Source organism: Trachypithecus francoisi, unplaced genomic scaffold, assembly GCF_009764315.1.
Source record: "Trachypithecus francoisi isolate TF-2019V2 unplaced genomic scaffold, Tfra_2.0 Lachesis_group2, whole genome shotgun sequence".
Lineage (NCBI taxonomy): Eukaryota > Metazoa > Chordata > Mammalia > Primates > Cercopithecidae > Trachypithecus > Trachypithecus francoisi.
Window position 1 is genome coordinate 16,221,072 of NW_022681465.1, and position 18,751 is coordinate 16,239,822.

Sequence of the window (18,751 nt, forward strand, 5' to 3'; positions counted from 1 at the left end):
TCAGGAAAAACAGACACGAAGACAAAGCTTGTTATTAGAGTGTTATGATTTGAATGATGATGTTCCTCTATAATTTGTAGGTTAAAACTTAGTCATCAATGTATTCATATTAAGAGGTGGAGCTTTAAGAGGTAATTAAGTGATGAGGGCAAAGCTCTCATAGATGGGATTAGGGCCTTCACAAGAGGGCTAGAGGGAGTAGGATTGCTTTCTTCTGTTCTTTGCCATGTGATAACACGGCATTTATCCCCCTTTTGACATTGGGTCCCTTCCATTGAGGACCCAGTGTCTGTCCCTTCCAGAGGATGCAGCAACAAAATGCCACTTGGAAGTGAAAGCTGGGCCCTTACCAGACACCAAACCTGCTAGTGGCTTGATCCTGGCCTGCCAGCCTCCAGAACTGTGAAAATGAATGTCTGCTATTTATTAAATTATCCAGCCTGGTACAGTTTGTTGTAACAGCACAAACAAACTATGACATAGAGACAAAGGACATTCTGCAATAATATAATGGTCAATCCATCAGGAAGATATAACACTTAAATATATTTGCAGCCAACAACCCAGTCCCAAAATATGTGAAGAAAAAATGGACATAATTGAATGGAGAAATAGACAATTCAACAGTAATAGTTGTAAACTTCGATACCCCACTTTCAATAGACAGAAGATTAACAAGGAAATAGAAGTCTTGAACAACACTATCAGCCACCATACCTAACGCTATAAATCAACTACACCACACAGGCATCTATAGAACACTTCACTCTCTAGGATAGGTTGTATGTTAGGCCAAAGTCTCTTACCCAAAACACTTAGGGCCGTATGTGTTTCAGGATTCCAAACTGTCTGGATTTTTAAAATATAATATGGTGCATTTTCAGTATATTATAAAACATCCACACCACCATCAGGATTTAGGTGAGCACCCTGTAGCCAATCACAATATTTCTACAGCGAAATATATAATAACTGTTGACCATAAATGAAATAAAGACTATAAATAACTTGAAGTTAAAGTCCACATGTTTTTGCCAAAAATAAATTGTAAAACAAAATTAAAAACCTATTGCTTCTACTTTAAGGGCATCTTTCAAACATATCCATTTGTCTTCATCCCTGCCATCATCCTAGCATAGGTCACCATTTTGTCCACGAAAGGAACATTTTAACAGCATCCATGCTTCTAGCCCTGCCTCTCTCCAGTCCAGTCTCCACAAAGCAACTGAAGGCATCTATTATATTGTTATTATGTTATTTCTCTGCCTGAGACACTCCAACAACTTCCCACCGCTCTTGAGTGAAACTCCAATTCCTCATGACAGCTCCTACGCCTCCTCACTCAAAGCTGTCCAGCCACATGGTCCTTTTATTCCCTCAAACACCCAGTCCTTCCCTGCTTAGAATCTTTGGTGTCACTCTTCCCCTTCTAGAATGCTCTTCAAATAATAATATTTCAAAGGTAGGATTGTCATCAACATTTAGGTCTAATCTCAGACATCACCTCCTCAGACTTTCCCTACCCCTTCTATCTAGTCTTGGCCTTCCCTGCCTTTTTATTATTATTATTATTTATTTTTTAATATTTTTATTATACTTTATGTTCTAGGGTACATGTGCACAACATGCAGGTTTGTTACATATGTATACATGTGCCATGTTGGTGTGCTGCACCCATTAACTCGTCAATTACATTAGATATATCTCCTAATGCTATCCCTCCCCCCTCCCCCTGCCCCACAACAGGCCCCAGTGTGTGATGTTCCCCTTCCTGTGTCCAAGTGTTCTCATTGTTCAGTTCTCACCTATGAGTGAGAACACGCGGTGTTTGGTTTTCTGTTCTTGTGATAGTTTGCTGGGAATGATGATTTCTAGCTGCATCCATGTCCCTACATAGGACATGAACTCATCCTTTTTTATGGCTGCATAGTATTCCATGGTGTATATGTGCCACATTTTCTTAATCCAGTCTGTCACTGATGGACATTTGGGTTGGTTCCAAGTCCAAGTCTTTGCTATTGTGAATAGTGCCGCAATAAACATACGTATGCATGTGTCTTTATAATGCTCATCATCACTAGCCATCAGAGAAATGTAAACCAAAACCACAATGAGATACCATCTCACACCCGTTAGAATGGCCATGATTAAAAGTCAGGAAATGACAGGTGCTGGAGAGGATGTGGAGAAATAGGAACACTTTTACACTGTTGGTGGGACTATAAACTAGTTCAACCATTGTGGAAGACAGTGTGACAATTCTTCAAGGATCTAGAACTAGATACCATTTGACGTAGCCATCCCATTACTGGGTATATACCCAAAGGATTATAAATCACCCTGCATTATTTTTGTTTGTTCGTTTTAACAAACTTCATTTTAGAGTAATTTTTTATTTATATAAAAGTTACAAAAGTTGTACAAACAATTGCCACACACCCTGAACCCAATTCCCCTACTGTTAATATCTTACATTGCTACAGTCTTATTTGTCACAACTAATAAACCAACGCTGGTACATTACTATTGACTAAGCTCCATACTTAGTTCTGTCTCATGACCTTTTTCTTTCCAAGTTCCTATATCCAGAAGACCACATTACATTTAGTCATCGTATCTCCTTAGTCTCTGGTTCGTGACAGTTTCTGAGACTTACCCTGTTTATTCTTCAGCTTTGAGAAGTACTCCTCAAGTTATTTTGTAGATTGCCCCCAATTTGGTTTTGCCTGATGTTTTTCTCATGGTTAGACTATAGTTATGGGTTTTAGGGAAGAAGACCACAGGTGAAATAATCTCATCACATCATACCAGAGGCACATGCGATCAACATGACTTACCAGTGATAATGCTATCAGTTATCACTGATAATATTAAACTTGATCACCTTGGCTATGTAGAATTTGCTAGCCTTCTCGATTGTAAAGGTATTTCCACATCCTTTCCACTCTATTATCAACCTACTCTTTGGAAACAAGTCACTAAGTACAAAGAATAGGGGGAATTGAGCTGTACCTCCTGGAGAGGAGATTATATACATAAATTATTTGGGAGGCAAGAATTTTACCATTGAAGTACCAGTGCAATTATTTGGAATTCTGTAAGGGAGACTTGTCTTTTCTCTCCCATTGATTTATTTGTTTGGTGACTTATTTGTATTGGTGTTCACCTACAGATTTTTATATTATAGTTCAACTTACAATCCAAGCTAAATTGTTGCTCAAATATTTCCAGTTTTAGTCACTGGGGGTTCTTCCAGGTTGGCTCTTGTGTCCCTTTGATGACTTATCCCTATTTCTTTTGTTTTTTGAGCACTTCTTTACAATCTGGCACTACAAGGAGCTCCAGTCTCATATTGCATGTGACTATTTTTTTAATTAGAGAATGATGTTAGAAACTGACATCTGGTGTCAGGTGAGCTTATTCTCACTCAGGTGCCACTAATACTGAACCCCCTCAACAGATAAGAGCTAGAAAACATATATATGTATATTAATCAAAGTATAAGCACATATGTGTAAATATTTCTATATTTAACCATGTCTATCAAGAGAGACAAAATGGATCATGTGATACTTGATTGGAGTGGAATACATCGATATAAACTCATGATTTGCTTAAGCCTGAGTTTATATAAACTATAAAAATCACTTCTATCAACATAGAAATGGTTACATATAGAAACATTTACAAATACATGTAGAAATTTATATATGTAACATTTATATATATTTCACAGATATGTAAATTTCTATATGTAATCATTTATATAGAAATGGTTACATATGTATGAAATATAGAAATGATTACAATGCATAGTCAATATAGAAATAGCTACAAATGTATAGTTTAAATAAACTCATGCTTAAGCGGAGCATGAGTTTATAAGAATGTACCCCACTCTAATCAAGTATCACATGATCCATTTTAGCATACTCTTTTTAATCATCCAGTATTTTCATCAGGTTTCACCAGAGAAGCAAAACCAATAGGATGTGTGTGTGTGTGTGTGTGTGTGTGTATACATATGTGTGTATGTATACATATGAGTGTGAGGAACATACAACAATGTTCGTTTTACTTATGAAGGTTTATGTCCTAACATGACTCCATTGTAAGCTGAGGAGCATACTGAATGCATATCAGTTTCACCCCATCATGAAACTGAAAAACTGTAAGTCAAACCATTGTAAGTTGGGAACTGTCTGTATATACACATGTGTGTGTGTGCGCATGCATGTGTGTAAAGAGAGTAATTGTAAGGAACTGGCTCACACAACTATGGAAGCTGACAAGTCCCAAGATCTGCAGTCAGAAGTTGGACACTCAAAAGAGCCAAGATTGTGGTTCCAGTGCAAGTCCAAAGGCATGAGAATCAAGAGGGCTGAAAGCACAGATCTGAAAGCCTACTAGTCCAAAGGCTGATACATTCGTGACCCAGAAAGAGCCAGTGTTTCGGTTGAAGTCCAAAGAAAATAATGATGTTCCAGCTTGAAAACAGGTAAGCTGAGTTCTCTCTCAGTCAAGGGAAGGTCAGCCTTTTTGTTCTAGTCGGGCTTTGAACTGACTGGCTGCAGCTCTCCCACACGAGTGTGCTTTGTCTGTCTACCAATTCCAGTGTTCATCTGCCCACAAACACCTTCGCAGACATACCCAGAATACTGTCTGACCAAATACCTGGGCTCCCCATGACACATAAAATTAACTCTCACACCCAGTTTATTTCCATTAGCATCATTAACACAATCTATAATTAGCTAATTTTTGTATTTATTTGCTCCCTTGTTTTTCTTCTGCTCCTTACCATCGATAATTTAAGTTCTAGAAGCAGAGGCCCTGCTTGTTTTAACCAACTCTGTAACTCTACGGCCTAGAACAGTGTCTGTTATGTAGTAGTGGTTTATGTGTTGAATAAATGAAAAAAGAATAAAAAAGTACCAATTATCAATTTAAAAGTACCAATTTCTACTATCAGTAACGTAGTAGAAAACAACAAAAAATACTTTGAGTCTACCTCTAGAACATGAGTAAAATCATCTTCCAGACCAAAACATAAACAAACACACACCGATCCGTCACTGTGTCACGTTATATGAATAATCATGGATCCATCATCACTTCAGACTGGAATTCTCCCCATAGGCAATTCAAGGTATGGCTGGTGTTTTTCCCTGAAGCTTACTGTAGTAGAGTTTAATCATGTCCAAAATAAAGAAGCATATTTCTTTTTCAAGTTTCATTTTCTGTAACAGATATTACTTTCAGTCTTAGTGGTATTCAGCTTGAGGGGAGTAAGTAGACAGGAGGCAGAGAGATTCATCACCCATCCTTATATGTTTCACCAAATCACTCAACATCTTTCCAATATCAAAGCATCTTTCATTCCATAGCCTAGGAACCATGTCACCCACAGCTACCCAAAAAATTCTGGCACAGTTAGTTGTAATCTTGTTGGCTTAGCATGTTTTAATGTCTTTCAACTACTTCTCAAATTGCTGAAAACCTTGTCTAGATTTGAAAATGAATTTAACAGAAGCTATGATAGTATGACTGAGAGAGACCACTGTGAAAGCAAAGACTGTTTAGGAGGAGACGGAAAGGTGGTTTTGCATTCAAAATTTCTTTCTGCTTCCAGGGGAAGAAAGCGTGGCATGGTTGGCCCTAGGGAATCCCACGGAGGCAAAGACTTCCCCCTATTCACCGTGCCCTTCTCTCCACGGGGCTGGAGGTCTCGCTGGAAACCTCCCACCTACTCATTCCCACACAAAAGATGAGAGTCAGATGATGTTAGGAAAAGGAAGAAAGAGATGGAAGAAGGATAAGACAGATATTTACTGAATGCTCAATACAGGCCTGGCAAATCCTATGCTCTTCACTACTCTAAGATTTTTATTTCTTTCATTTAAAAAAAATAGAGCAGGCCCTTATATACATATTTATGTTTTTTTTTTTTTTTTTTTTTAATCTACAAATACAACATAGGAAACAATACTAGGGAGAGAGTTGGGGGAAAGAGAACAGGGCAAAAGTATTTCCTGCAGGTTCTGGAAAACTAGTTAATAAGAATATAAGAAAAATCCCCTCACATTGCGTGAAAGAGGCTTCCTTCTTAAAGTCTCTTCTAACAGATTGAACAAACCAAGGCAAGCCTATGTAAGTGTTCCGAAACAATCCCTTATTCATTTGAATGATTCTGTAGCTCAGAGTCCTGACACAAATGGAGTAGGGAGATGAAATCTTATACAACCACAAGACCATATCAAACAACGGAGTGCCTGGGGGGCTTCCTGGAATAAGAGCTGGATACTTATGGGTGGCATCCCCCCCACCCCCAACACCCCAGGTCCAAATTAAGCACTTGGCCACCCGCACCAAATCAGTATACCGAAAAGTGAAGTAAAACTAAAAGGCACATGAAGGCAACAATGGAACTCTATCGTAATGAAGGGACATCCACCGTCCAGGTGTCATCGGTCAAAATGAACCAACTCAAAGAGGTAAAAACTAGAGAGAAAGCATCTTTTTAGACGGTAGTTTTCAAAGCATTCCACTCCTAAGGGAAGGATGGAATAAGAAATGTGTCCTCAATAAGTTCCCTTATTGACTTTGCCGATATAGAAACGTTTCCAGGTCTTTGTCACGTCTTCCCAAATAACAGGTTCCAGTCCACCTCTTCTTGCATCGACTTCATTTGGCTAAATCATGTGGAACAGCTTTTGAATTATGAGTTACACTCATAGGGAAGATGTTGTCAGATATCCAAGGATACAGAAAGCACAAACCACAGTGCAGTTTTTCTTGGCCAACTCCTCTGTCTGCCATCCATTTACTTGTAATTGTAGATAATTATCTACTCATCAGTCCATTCCCTGCTATTCTGAAGGGTCGGAAGTACTCTCATTCTGCCCTCAGAGTCATCCCTTTCTACTCTTAGAAGGTCCCAAAATAGAAAGAAGCCGAGTTTCCTTTATACCAATCCCTTTAGCAAAACATCAGTCACATCACAGCACAGCTACATGCCAACGCAAAGCAGGAAATTAGTGAGGAGGAAATAGCCTGTTCTCTGGCTACATCTCCCCGGGTTTGAGTATTGTACTCACCGGTGGAAAATCATTTTTGAAGTTGTGCTACAACTGTGCAAACTGCTCATCAAAACAAGTCACCTTGTTTTCAGCCAGGTGGCAGATTTCACACCAAAAATTTATATCCAGTAGATGCTCTTAGCAGCTCATCTATATCCATGATCATATGGTAAAATTTCCAACAAATTATTCAAATTCCCTGAACAAATGCTAGAAGAAACCCTTCAACCAGTGACAATCTCAAGAAAGCGAGGGTGTCACACATGGGTAATTCCACATTCACAGTCTTTTTCCATGACATTTTATTTTTTGAAAAGAGCAGATATGTCTTACTGGAAGCTTGTATAAAAAAAAAAAATCTAAGTTTAAAAAGACAGATCCCCGTGTTACTCTCAAGGCTTTTTTCCTATGGTCTGAAGAACTGAACATACTTGCCCAGGCAACTTGAGAATAGCTTTATTAGAAAATCAACTTGAGATACCAGTTGAAAATTAACAATTATTAGATGGCTCATGTATGAGTAATGAAAGCAATTTGATTTCCCTAAGTCATATTCTCGCTGCAGAAATAATATAACCTCCATGGTTCTGGCCACCTTACAAAAACACTCAGGTATGCATCTATTCATTCATTGATTCATTCATACCATAAATATTCATTGGATGCCCACAAAGCGGCCAAGAAAATGAATGTCAGCAATATTGAGCTGTGTTATATAATGTGCTCTAAAACCTGTCCCACTCATTGCTATGCTTGTCCCTCAGAATGAAAGATGAGAAACCTAAACAAATTAAAATAATCTCATTTCAAGACATTCAGAAGGGAATATTCCAAGGATATGTACTGGACTGAAGACAGCCTGGGGCGGGGTAAGAGCATTGTCTAAAATGTCTTCCAGGACTCACAGAGAGGAGGACAGTGGACTGTTCCAAGGACACTTATTCTGAGATGCCCCTGCTTTCCACTCCTGACTTAACCAAAGTGACTCCTCAGAATTCAGGATTTGAGTCTGATATGACCAAGAAACTGTTTCAAAGAAGCAATGGTTTTAATATTTAATACTGAGAAGTTAATAGCATTTCATTATGGAGCTAAAATGCCACCGTTTTCTACATAATGTAAGTTTAGAATAAGTTCATTCAAAATTACAAAGAAACATAGAAATTTAGAAACATCCCACCCATTGAATTTTCTAAGAGGCCATAAAAACCTAAGTCCAAATCAATACTCCATATGCTTAAATTACTACCAAATGCAGCTGGGTGAACCCAGCTCGCCGCCTGTTTTTGTGTGGCCCATGAGTTTCTATATTTTTACATGGCAGGGGAAACATTTTTTCTAAAAAGAATACTCTTTCTTGACACATTAAGATGATATGAAATTCAAATTTCAGTCTCTATAAGTAAAGTTTTACTGGAACACAGCCATGCTCATTTATTTATACAGTGTCTATGGCAGTTTTCATACTAGGACAGTAGCTTATAATGGCCCTCCTAGCCTAAAATGTTTCCTGTCTGACCCTGCAGAGGAAAAGTCTTCCAACCACTAATTTAAACAGTAATACAAATGTTATCAAGTGAAGACAGTTTGGAGCCAATGACAAGGCTCCTCTACCCAACCACTGTCAAATCTTCTTGCCATCCTGACTTGCTTTAACCCATGAGTCGATCTACTTCTGCCTAGGATGCTCTTTCTTCTACAGGAAGCTGGATGAGGGGGCAAACAAAGCACAGAAGAGGAAGGTGTCCAAAGGGAAATGCATTTCACAGGGCTGGAAAATGTAGAAAAGTAGAAGGTGTGTAGAGAAGGAAGTCCTGAAGGGTATCATCTATAGGGTCCACACTGTCTCCAAGCCTCATTCTAAATAGCTTAGAAGCAAATACCAGGGCACAATGCCCTAAATGACCTTTGGCTCCTTTTACCACTGTCTCAGAACCATCTGGCTTAGGAGAAATTGTAAAATCACTGTACATGTAGTCTGTACAGTAGATAAGATGGCCATAGTAATATACAAAGTAAAATTTACGTATTTTATTCAGCAGAAAATAATTCATCTCTTCTAGGGAGTAAAATACAGATTCTTATGTTTTGAAAATTAGTAAGCAAATGAAACAAAAATAACTCCTAAGGTGAGAAAATTGCCTCGTGATGTGCTGTTCATTTTGACATTTTTAGTTACCTACAAAATATGCCAGGATAGACATTTAAATCTTACATCTCAGCATTGTTTTTTAGTTATTCAGGCATGGTAATAAAAAAAAATATCCCCTCAGCTTGTTGTTTGCTATTAAATCTGCAGAGAATGGAAGTAAGAGCAGCACTTAGAGAAAAAGTCAAAGGGGTGGCTCACTGTGTCACAGGCTGCACATATGCAGACATTTTTAAGCCATGAAATGCAAATGTCTTGAATGATTTCAAATGACAGCATGCAATGCAGATACAGTTCATGCTCTGATGTTTTCTTGATACATTTTCAAAACCAAAGTCAGTTTTCAATGATAATTTGTCAGCTCCTCCTAGCACATCAGCTACACCCTACTAGCAATCAGTTCTGAAGGTAGAAATGCCCCTTTCATGATGGAGTCTCATTTAGAAAAATAATGACCACGGGTTCCTCAGAAAGTTAATTAAAGTTCTGTATGTGTTTTACAAGAAGGAAGGTCTGGAAGCTGTACCTGAAAAGGATAGCCAAATAAACCCACCTGCTAGCTAATTCCCCTCTGATTCAAATCCATTATGAGGAATCCCAGGGTTTTAAGAACATGTATAAAAATGAAAAATTATCTCAAGTCCTTCTCTTTGCTAAGAGATTTCCCAGTCATTCTTACTGCTACAAGAAGATCTGCTTCTGACAGTACATTAGAAGAGTTTTAAAGGAAAAGGAGTAAGGAAAAGGCTAATAAAAAATAGTATAGGCCAATAACAATGGCCAAAGCCTAATCCCTGAAAAGGTCTCTATGGACCACATGCAAGTCTCTAACCCTTCCCAAGTAGGCAAGACAGGCAGTTAACACTGGTCCTTTCCTCTGGTGCTCCAAGCAATGAAGGAGGAGGAAGAAGGAAAGTTGGTGACCACCACGATTCCCTGTGACTGATGCTCAGCCATTACCTCTTCTGTGATTGTCCCCCAGAAATCTCAGAGTTCTCTGACCTTCTACCTACTCACAGGTTACATGCACCCCACCTGACAGGGCCGTTCTAAAGCATAAACAAAGTATGGCTGCCTGACCTTGAATAGTGCTGCCCTGTGCTTGGCCACATTTAAGAGCATCTCATTGCTCCAATTATGAGTAGACTCCAATAAGGACATAAATAAGACCCACAGTGAGGGACATCTGGAGAGTAAATATGCTCACCGCATTGAGATCATTATATCTCATTACACCTGCTTTTAAAAATGCTGATTCATTCATCACGGATGTCAATGATTTGGTCAGAAACTGAGGTGGGATCCCAGAAAAAGCAGGGAATAAAAATCCAAGGGTAAAGAAGGATATGGAAAGAGGAGCCATTAACTTCACTTTGAGACACAATGAGAAGTAAACAAGAAGGACCTGTGGAAGTAAGCAAGTGAAGGTCCCCATCTCTAAGCTGACTGAATGGATCATAAAATCCAGAGTCAGCATTTAAAGGGCATCTGCTATGGGCCAGGTGTCATTCTAAGCATTTCACACATATTTATGTGTCTAATTCTCAAAATAAGGTATAAGACAGGTACCACTGTCATCTCCTTTTTGAAGATGAGTCAATGGAGATACAAAGAGTTTAAGTAGCTTTTCTAAAATAACAGATATTACCTTCCATTTACATAGCTTTTTCTTCGTTTAGGCAGCACAGTCTGTCTTTTATAGAAAGTTTAAAATTTCACATACAATACTTTATCCCATAAATGTTATCTCTTCAAAGATCCATCATGCCTCTGGAAAAAATACTGAAGCCATTCATAAACTGGAATATGGCTTAATTAATGTATAATGCTCCCAACATCTCAAAATAAAGTTGATCTTATAAGTCCACACATTTCACTAATTTTGGGCCAGATTCAAAACAGAACTAGCCTTTACTCTCAAATTGTCCTTAACACATCATCTTGGATATGTTAATAAATAAAATAGATTCTGCCAGTAGATAGGAAGGTAAATGCATTTTTATTACCTCAAATGTCTTAATTAACTCCTACTGCTAATGATATGGCAATTAAGGTTTAACTATGTTGCAAAGGATACATCTGCTAGATTTCTATTGGGTCATACTGCCAAGCATCACTGAAATCCAATAAAATTGGGAGGTTAGACTCCAATTATCAAAGAATTCAAATCTCAACGAGAAAAACAAGTGAAACTAAGGTGTTAGGTTCACTGCAGCACGTTTTCCTCACACACACCTGTTTCCTGATAACTGCTCTTTGCCTTTCTCTGTCCTCATCTTCCTCTGAGCACAAGGAAATACAACACGGTAATACTCGCTCATGAAAGTGTTTGAGGATATACATCAAACACCACTGGTAAGTTCTTGCATACACTGTTTTAACCTCCTTTGGTTCAGAGCCCTGGAAGGGAAGTTATGGTGATATGTGCTGATCTAGATGGACTTCATGAGGACCAAACGCAGAGACCAGGTCAGAAAGGCAGGGCCATTTTAGAAGTTAACTCCTATGGTGGATAAAGATGGCCACTCCCTTTAAAAGAAGGGCCAGACTCCATAAGTGGAGTCTATTTTCCCTTCTCTTGAATCTGAGTTGGGCCTCTGTCTAGCTTTACACAAAAGAATGCAGCAGATAGGGAACCACATCACTTCCAAGGCCACGACTTAAAGAGATTTGTAATTTTCACTTTCATGCTCTTGGAACCCAGTTATTACAGGGAAAAGCAGCAGTCACATGGAAGAAGAACTGAGACACCAGGTGACAGCCCCAACTGAGCTTCCAGCCAACAGCCGGCACCAAAACCAGGTCAAATGGGCAAGCCTTGTTGGATGTTCCAATCCAGTTAAGCCTCTGGATGATGATAGCTTCAGCTGATGTTGCATGCAGAGAAAGACATCTCGGCTGACCTCCATCAACCCATAGACTCTGAACAGATCATAAATGACAGTTGTTGTTTAAAGCACTAAGTATTGAGGTGGCTTATTATGCAACAGTAGACAGTCAAAACCTTCCCAAAGCATCTTAGAGATCCAGGTTGAAACTAGTTCCTGCTTGCTACAGCCTTTTCCAGAACAAGTCATGACAGATTCAGAAACATGAAAGTGGCTAGGATGGGACTGAGATGCACACTTTCCAACAGGGCGGCCCTGAGCCAGACGGACTAAGTCTGAATCCTGGCTTTGCCTTTTACTAGATAGGTACCTAGTAGAAGTTACTTAACTTTACTGTGCCTCAGTTTCCCTTTGAGTAAAACAGAAATATTCCTCACCTCTTTGATTTGTCATGAAGATTAAATATCTGTATCCATACACGTAAAACGTTTAGAACAGTGCGTGGCAAAGTATTTGTGAATATTATTATTTGTTTTCTGTTCTGGTCTACATCCAAGAAATCACCTGCTCACAAGGGATTGGCCTCACACAGATACAAGCGTATCTGATGTAGTCCTGTAAAGTTATTTCATCTCCAGCATGTTCTGAGCTATCATCATCACATTCATATCAACTTTGTTTCTACATATGATTTTGTAGGTCACTACAACAATCAGATCAGGTTACAGATAATAGTAGTATATACAGATGTCATAATAAAATTAATCCTAAATATGCTAGTAGTACTGGATTAGTTTTTGGGTTTTAGTTCTTTTTGGGGAAAAGGAAAATCATATGCACAGTTTGGGGAGTTACTTCTTAAAAATAACTATGGAATCTTTTTTAAATGAAGGAAGAGACAGTAGTAACCAATTCCTTTTGCTATAGGATTAAAATTAGTAAATACTATTTTTCCCCAGCTCTTTATCTCTTCTCTATTTTAAAATGTCCACCAAGTACTTATCTCTATTTACTTCAAAATTAATCATCCCAAATGAATTAACATATAGTTGCCATAAGTTCAAGCTTTTGAAATAGTCTTCTGTTTCAGCCAATGAGTGTCTGACCATAGCTCTTCTCATGGAACTTTTCTCTAGAGCCCAAAACTCTCTCATTTCTTATTTTCCCCACATCCTTCTATAGATAAAACTGTTGTAGATCCAGTTATACTACCTATATACTGTCTTTGAAAATGGTTTCATCTATTTTTCAAGACAACTATGATGGATTCATAAATTGATACCCAAGAAGTTCAATCAGAGGTTCTGTGAAAAGGTGTCAGGTTTGTGCCTGTCTTCAGCATGATAATATCACTTATACATATTATTCATGCTTTCTCTTTCCAAATTATTCTTAAGCCCTAGGTCAGCTTGAGAAATACATATTTTCATTTTGTGCTTGCTAATCATGCATTAAATGGAGACTATCAGAGATGCAAATTAATTGCAAACTATATAAAGGATGCAAAAATTTTAAACTATGAAATTTAAATTATTAATGCACTAGTAATTCAGCTTCCAGGTTCCTTCCGCAAACACTAATAGTTCCACCTATATTACGTTGCTGAATAAAAACCCAACTGGGTGATTTAGATAGCAACAAGGAACACGAGAGTTTATTACATTTTCCCCTCCCAACTTCGCAATGCCCTATTCTTTTTCCTTCCATTATTCCTTTGCCTCTGTTGTGAACCCTATTCTTTTATTTCTACTTAACTTCAGCCTACCAGATAACATTAATTACACATTATTCTGCTTTTCCTTAAGATGGCATTCCTAATATTGTATATTCTACCTGTTTGTTCAAAGAACCTGCATCTGTTTCACAATAAATTTTAGGCCTATTTTCCAGGGCATTTGTAGATTTATGTGTATTGTGTTAGTATGTGATTAACACAAAAAGTTTAAGAATATGTAAGAATACGATTTCAGTAGTATTATTGAGAGTAACTGTTGAGATTACTTCTGCATCCACTATGTAGCTGAACACAGCAAAGAAGAAAATCAGCAAAAATTTAACTGCGAAAGAACATCATATGAAAAAGAAAGCCTGGTTAAGTGGAAAGAGCATTCAGATTAGAACTAATAGGTTCAACCAAAATTTTCACACCAGTAAAGTTTTGATTTACTTGTATCTGTTCTCCATAAATGGAGCCCACTAGAGCTTAAAGGCTTAAGTTAACAAAATATTAATAAAATCAATTGTGTCACATTTCTAATGAATAAAATTGATGTAAGTGGGGGTATAAGTCATTTTACCAACTTGCCTTTTTAGAAAAAAGATGGGTATCATTTTATCAATAAGTAAAAAATTAATGAAGGAAACCATTTAATTAAAATGTCTTTTGAGTTTCTCAGATAAAACGTCATGGTTTTCTCAAAACACATGTTTACAAATTCTAAATCTTGGTTTTACTGTAAGTTGCACAAAATGTTTTTAAGTCGCATAAGTAAATATCTTTAGCAATAACTAAGCTTAAGTGCATTCATGTTAACAAAATTATTTCAGGAAAAATAAATGTTGAAACTGCTTACCTGGCAAGGTTGTTTCATTTTAATGGCTATAACATGGTATCTATAGCAGCAGAGTTCACAGGTCCAGGAACCTCTCTCGCTGATCCACTTTAGCAGGCACAGCTGATGTGTATACCGAACTGACCCATCACATCGGCAGGGATTCAACAGCTCACCCTAAAAAGAAAACAGCTCAGTGTGAATATTTGTGTCTGCGGCTCTATTTTAAAAACCTAATGCTTCCTTTCTTTTCTTTCAAAGCCATGTACTCAGGATACAGCATCAGGCTCTATCCTAGGAAATGAAATTAAAATATTATACCTCTGATGGGAATGAAACTAAAGTCTTAAAACTATTTCAAAGATATTACTTACAGTTATGACATAAATGTTCTACCAACATACAAAATGTCTGCAAGATATAGCTCCCAATACCCGTGGGGGAAGGCTGTACTATTAAATCTCTTTAATAACTTTTAAGTGGATGGTCAGATGCATTTCCTCTGCAGTTATTCTTAATCATTGCTAAAGAAGAAACGCACGGCATCCCAGAAAGCAGCATTATGCTTTTATTTTTCTAAATGTAGCATCATAAATATTGACTTAGAGCACTATATTCCTGAAAGCCTGTATATTCTTTTTTTTTTGAAAGCCTGTATATTCTTATGCAATTTCCTTACTTTTAAAAACGTTACACCTAATGTTTTCTCAGACCACACATTTGTAAAGGACATATGCTATCCTTTCCTCTGCATGATTACTCTCACATAAGTTTGCATGCACCTACAATGGTGTTTATAATTTTAGAATTGTGTTGCTGACAAAATATAACGTACATTGTTGGCATAATTGCCTTTCTTTCAAAGTCCATTCCTATTTCTCTTGTAAAAACTATCACATGCTTTTCATATCCATGAGATTAAGTCACCCAAATTTGCAATAAGGAAAGACTCTGCCCTTTCTGGTTGTGATATGACATCCGTCTCAAGATACATCTGTAGAAAACGGACTTCATCTTACATCTGATAGGTTTGCTTCTAATCATAAACCAAAATTCATCGAATAATTCACAAAAGGTACTTTTGGCATTATCACTAAAGCACCTGAGGAACATGTACCTGCTAAGCCATGAAGGAAAAAAAAAGTGTAGATGATATTAAACCCAGTATTCGCCACTGGGACATTTTTATTTGCCTTCACAGGAAGGGAAAGGGGAACGCACACTGGAGCTAGCGCTCACAGCGCAGAACCAGAGGAGTCTGTCTGGAGGCAAACTGGGAGGGAGGCGTGCGCTGTCCGTGGTGCTGAAAGCTTGACCGTTGCGAGCTGGAGCCGCCGCCGGCTGCCTGGGGATCCTGCCGGGCCTTACCTGTTCCGCGCCCTGGAAGCAGATCTTGCAGATGGGCTGGTGGTGCTGGTGCTGGTGCCCAGAGCGCTGGTCGCCGCCGCCACTGCTGCTGCTGCGGCTGCTGCACACCGAGCGCGTCTCGGGCTGGTCTCCGGCGCCCCGCCGCTCGCCCTCGCCGCCCGCGCTGGCCTCAGACTCCCCGGGGCCGCCTTTCGCTGCCGCCACCTCCGGGAGGCGCCTCGGACCTTCCCCGGAGTCGCCGGCCGCCGCCACTTCCTGGCCGGCGGGCTGCAGGGGCAGAGGCGGGGGAGGCAGCTCGTCCGCACCCCTACGCCGCTGGGCCACCTCCCCTGGCGGCTCGCTCGGCCCCACGGCGCGCTCGGGGGACGCGGGGGGCACAGGCAGCGGCGGCAGGTAGCGCGGGGCCGCGGTGACCGGGGCCGGCTCTCCTGGCGGCGGCGGCGGCTGGGGAGGTTGCGGGGGCGGCTCTGCGTCCCGGCTCTCCGCCCCGCGACACCGACTGCTGCCGTGGCCGCCCTCAAAGCTCATGGTTGTGCCGCCGCCGCCCTCCTGCCGGCCCGGCTGGCGGGCCGGGCTCTGGCTGCGGGGAGAGAGAGCGCGGAGGGGGTGGGAGGGAGGGGGGAAAAGGAGGGAGGAGACCCGGGCGCCTGGGGCTGGGGGGCGGGACGGGAAAGGGGTGCGGAAGGCCCGGCAGCGGCGGCAGGCGCGGCTGTTCGGTGGAGCCGCCGGCTCGGCTCTGATGGAGGCGGCGCCGAATTCGGCTGCGCGTGAGAGCCGCGCCGCGGAGCGGGGGGGCCGGGGAAGCGAGGGGGCGGGAGGGAGGAGCGGCGCGGCGGGGGCGGCGGGGCGCGGGCGCGGGGTGGGTGGGGGGCGCGGATAGGCGGGACGGAGCTCCGCGTTCAGCTCCGAGAGGGCGGGCTGGAGTGGGGGATCCCTCCGCCGCCTCCACGGGCTGGACCCGCGGCCGCTCCCGTCGGTTCCGGGGCGGATGACCCCTCTCCAAACGGCGCAGCACTGCGGCTCTCGTGAGCGGCGAAGGAGGGGGCAGGGGAGAGGCCGCGGGTCCAGAAACCGTTACTGGATGGGCCGGTGGGATGTGGCGCGGACCGGGTGGGGGCGCGACAGTCTGAGCCGAGACCCGCATGGGCTTGGGGGCGCGCCGGAACCGGCTGAGCAGTGGCGCGGAAAGGGCGCGGGACTCAGGACTGTAACCGCCACTTCCTTGCGCTCGCTTCTCGCGCTTGGAGCCCTCAAGGGCACTCGCAGGGATCCCCGAGAGCCCTAAAACAGAAGTCTCTGGAACCTGTGTCCTCCCCCTGTCTGTCCCGCCCTCGAATCCCTGTGTCCTCACCCGCTCCCTCCTGCAGTGAGCATCCCGGGTTGTTGGTAAAAATCTTGGTGCCTGGGAGGTCAGAGCTTCGTCTCCTGAAATGGTTTATAGTATAGTGAACCCTGGCGCCACGTTCTCTGGCTTATAATCACTTTCGTCCTCGCCGCATGAGGAAGCAAATGACACCGCCCCTTACCCTGGAAAAGTGGCTGCAGCCTTCCCCGGATCTTAGTTTTACTCACCCCGAAGTCAATTTCTCGATAACTCCACCCTGCAAAACCTCTGTGGGACTCATCTTCAGGACAGAGCTACAGTTTTCTTTCCGGGGAAAAAAAAATCCCCACCTGCAGGGAACTAGGCGGAGAATCGTGCACATGCAGTAGTTTCCAAATCCGTGCAGTGTGAGATCATAAAGCATCGGATTTGTATGCGGCAATGTGTCTATCCGAATTTTCACTGATGTGACGCTTTCAGTCTTTGACACAAACGACACAGAGCAGTCATTTTTGGCCGTGTTTCATAGCCGAAGACCCAGGATCAGAAAGGCAAAATAACTTGTTCAAGGTTATAGAACTATTAACAAAGAACTTCTGTGTTCCCTGACTCCAGATTTTCTGGTTCAAATGCCAATAATGTTTTCTTCCAATCCTTTCTGCTGCCTCCTAAAATAGTATTGTAGTACATTGTGTGTTTGGCGCCATTGACTCCCATTAATAGTTAGATACTCTGTAATGGCTGAGATAAACTACTAGCTTAAGTTCATTTTTCTATTTTGCGTTTTGGCAGTAAAAAGTATATTTGATTCTTAAGACCTACCTGTTTTGATAGAAATTAGTTTCATTTGCTAGAGAGAGAAGGTTGTGAAAAATAATTCAAGAATGTTTTGTCACAAATGGCCTCTGATGAACTAGTTTCCAGGAATGTCCTCTAACACTTAGCCCCTTCAGACTGGCTATTTTTGGTAGCAGAAGGACAGGCAGCAAGCACATTTTAAAAACAATAATCTCCAGGAACTTATCACGTTGAAGAAATGTGGTTGTAGATAATGCTTTCATTTTTGGTCTTCACCTGTCAGAATGACAACACAAGTTTGTGTATTGCCACAGTCAAGATAATCATAAATGCCTTATGATCATTATAAACCTTCTTCATAAGTTCTCGAGTTAAAGGGTGTCTAGATTTGCACAGAATCCCCCAAAAATTCCATTTATGACTAGTAAATTTCTACCAGGTGTGACAAAGTGCATCCTTACTCGAAGGACAGCATAAAAGCTATGGGTTTTGTATAAACAGTGTAGAATAATTCAGACAGCAAAGCAGCATGGATAAAGGGGGGGAAAGCCACAAGGCTAGATGTGTCCTCTCAGTTAATTGTTTCGGAAAAATAAAAAAAATTAAGTTTCCTTGCTAAGTTGGGTAGCCACATGAGATTCTTTCCTAGTTTC

At 41.0% G+C, this 18,751-nt stretch overlaps 1 protein-coding gene across 2 annotated transcripts in view; it reads right to left on the reverse strand.

Moving 5' to 3' along the window:
• MARCHF11 (membrane associated ring-CH-type finger 11) overlaps positions 1-16,708 on the reverse strand; it is a 115,422-nt gene extending 98,714 nt beyond the window's left edge. For both annotated transcript variants that reach the window (XM_033178825.1, XM_033178824.1), the window contains exons 1-2: positions 15,977-16,708; positions 14,630-14,785 (exon numbers count right to left, since the gene is read on the reverse strand). In XM_033178825.1, coding sequence (XP_033034716.1) covers positions 14,630-14,785; positions 15,977-16,504 — 684 coding nt within the window. In that variant the 5' untranslated portion in view covers positions 16,505-16,708. The remainder of the gene's footprint in view (positions 1-14,629; positions 14,786-15,976) is intronic.
• Positions 16,709-18,751: the final 2,043 nt, after the last annotated feature.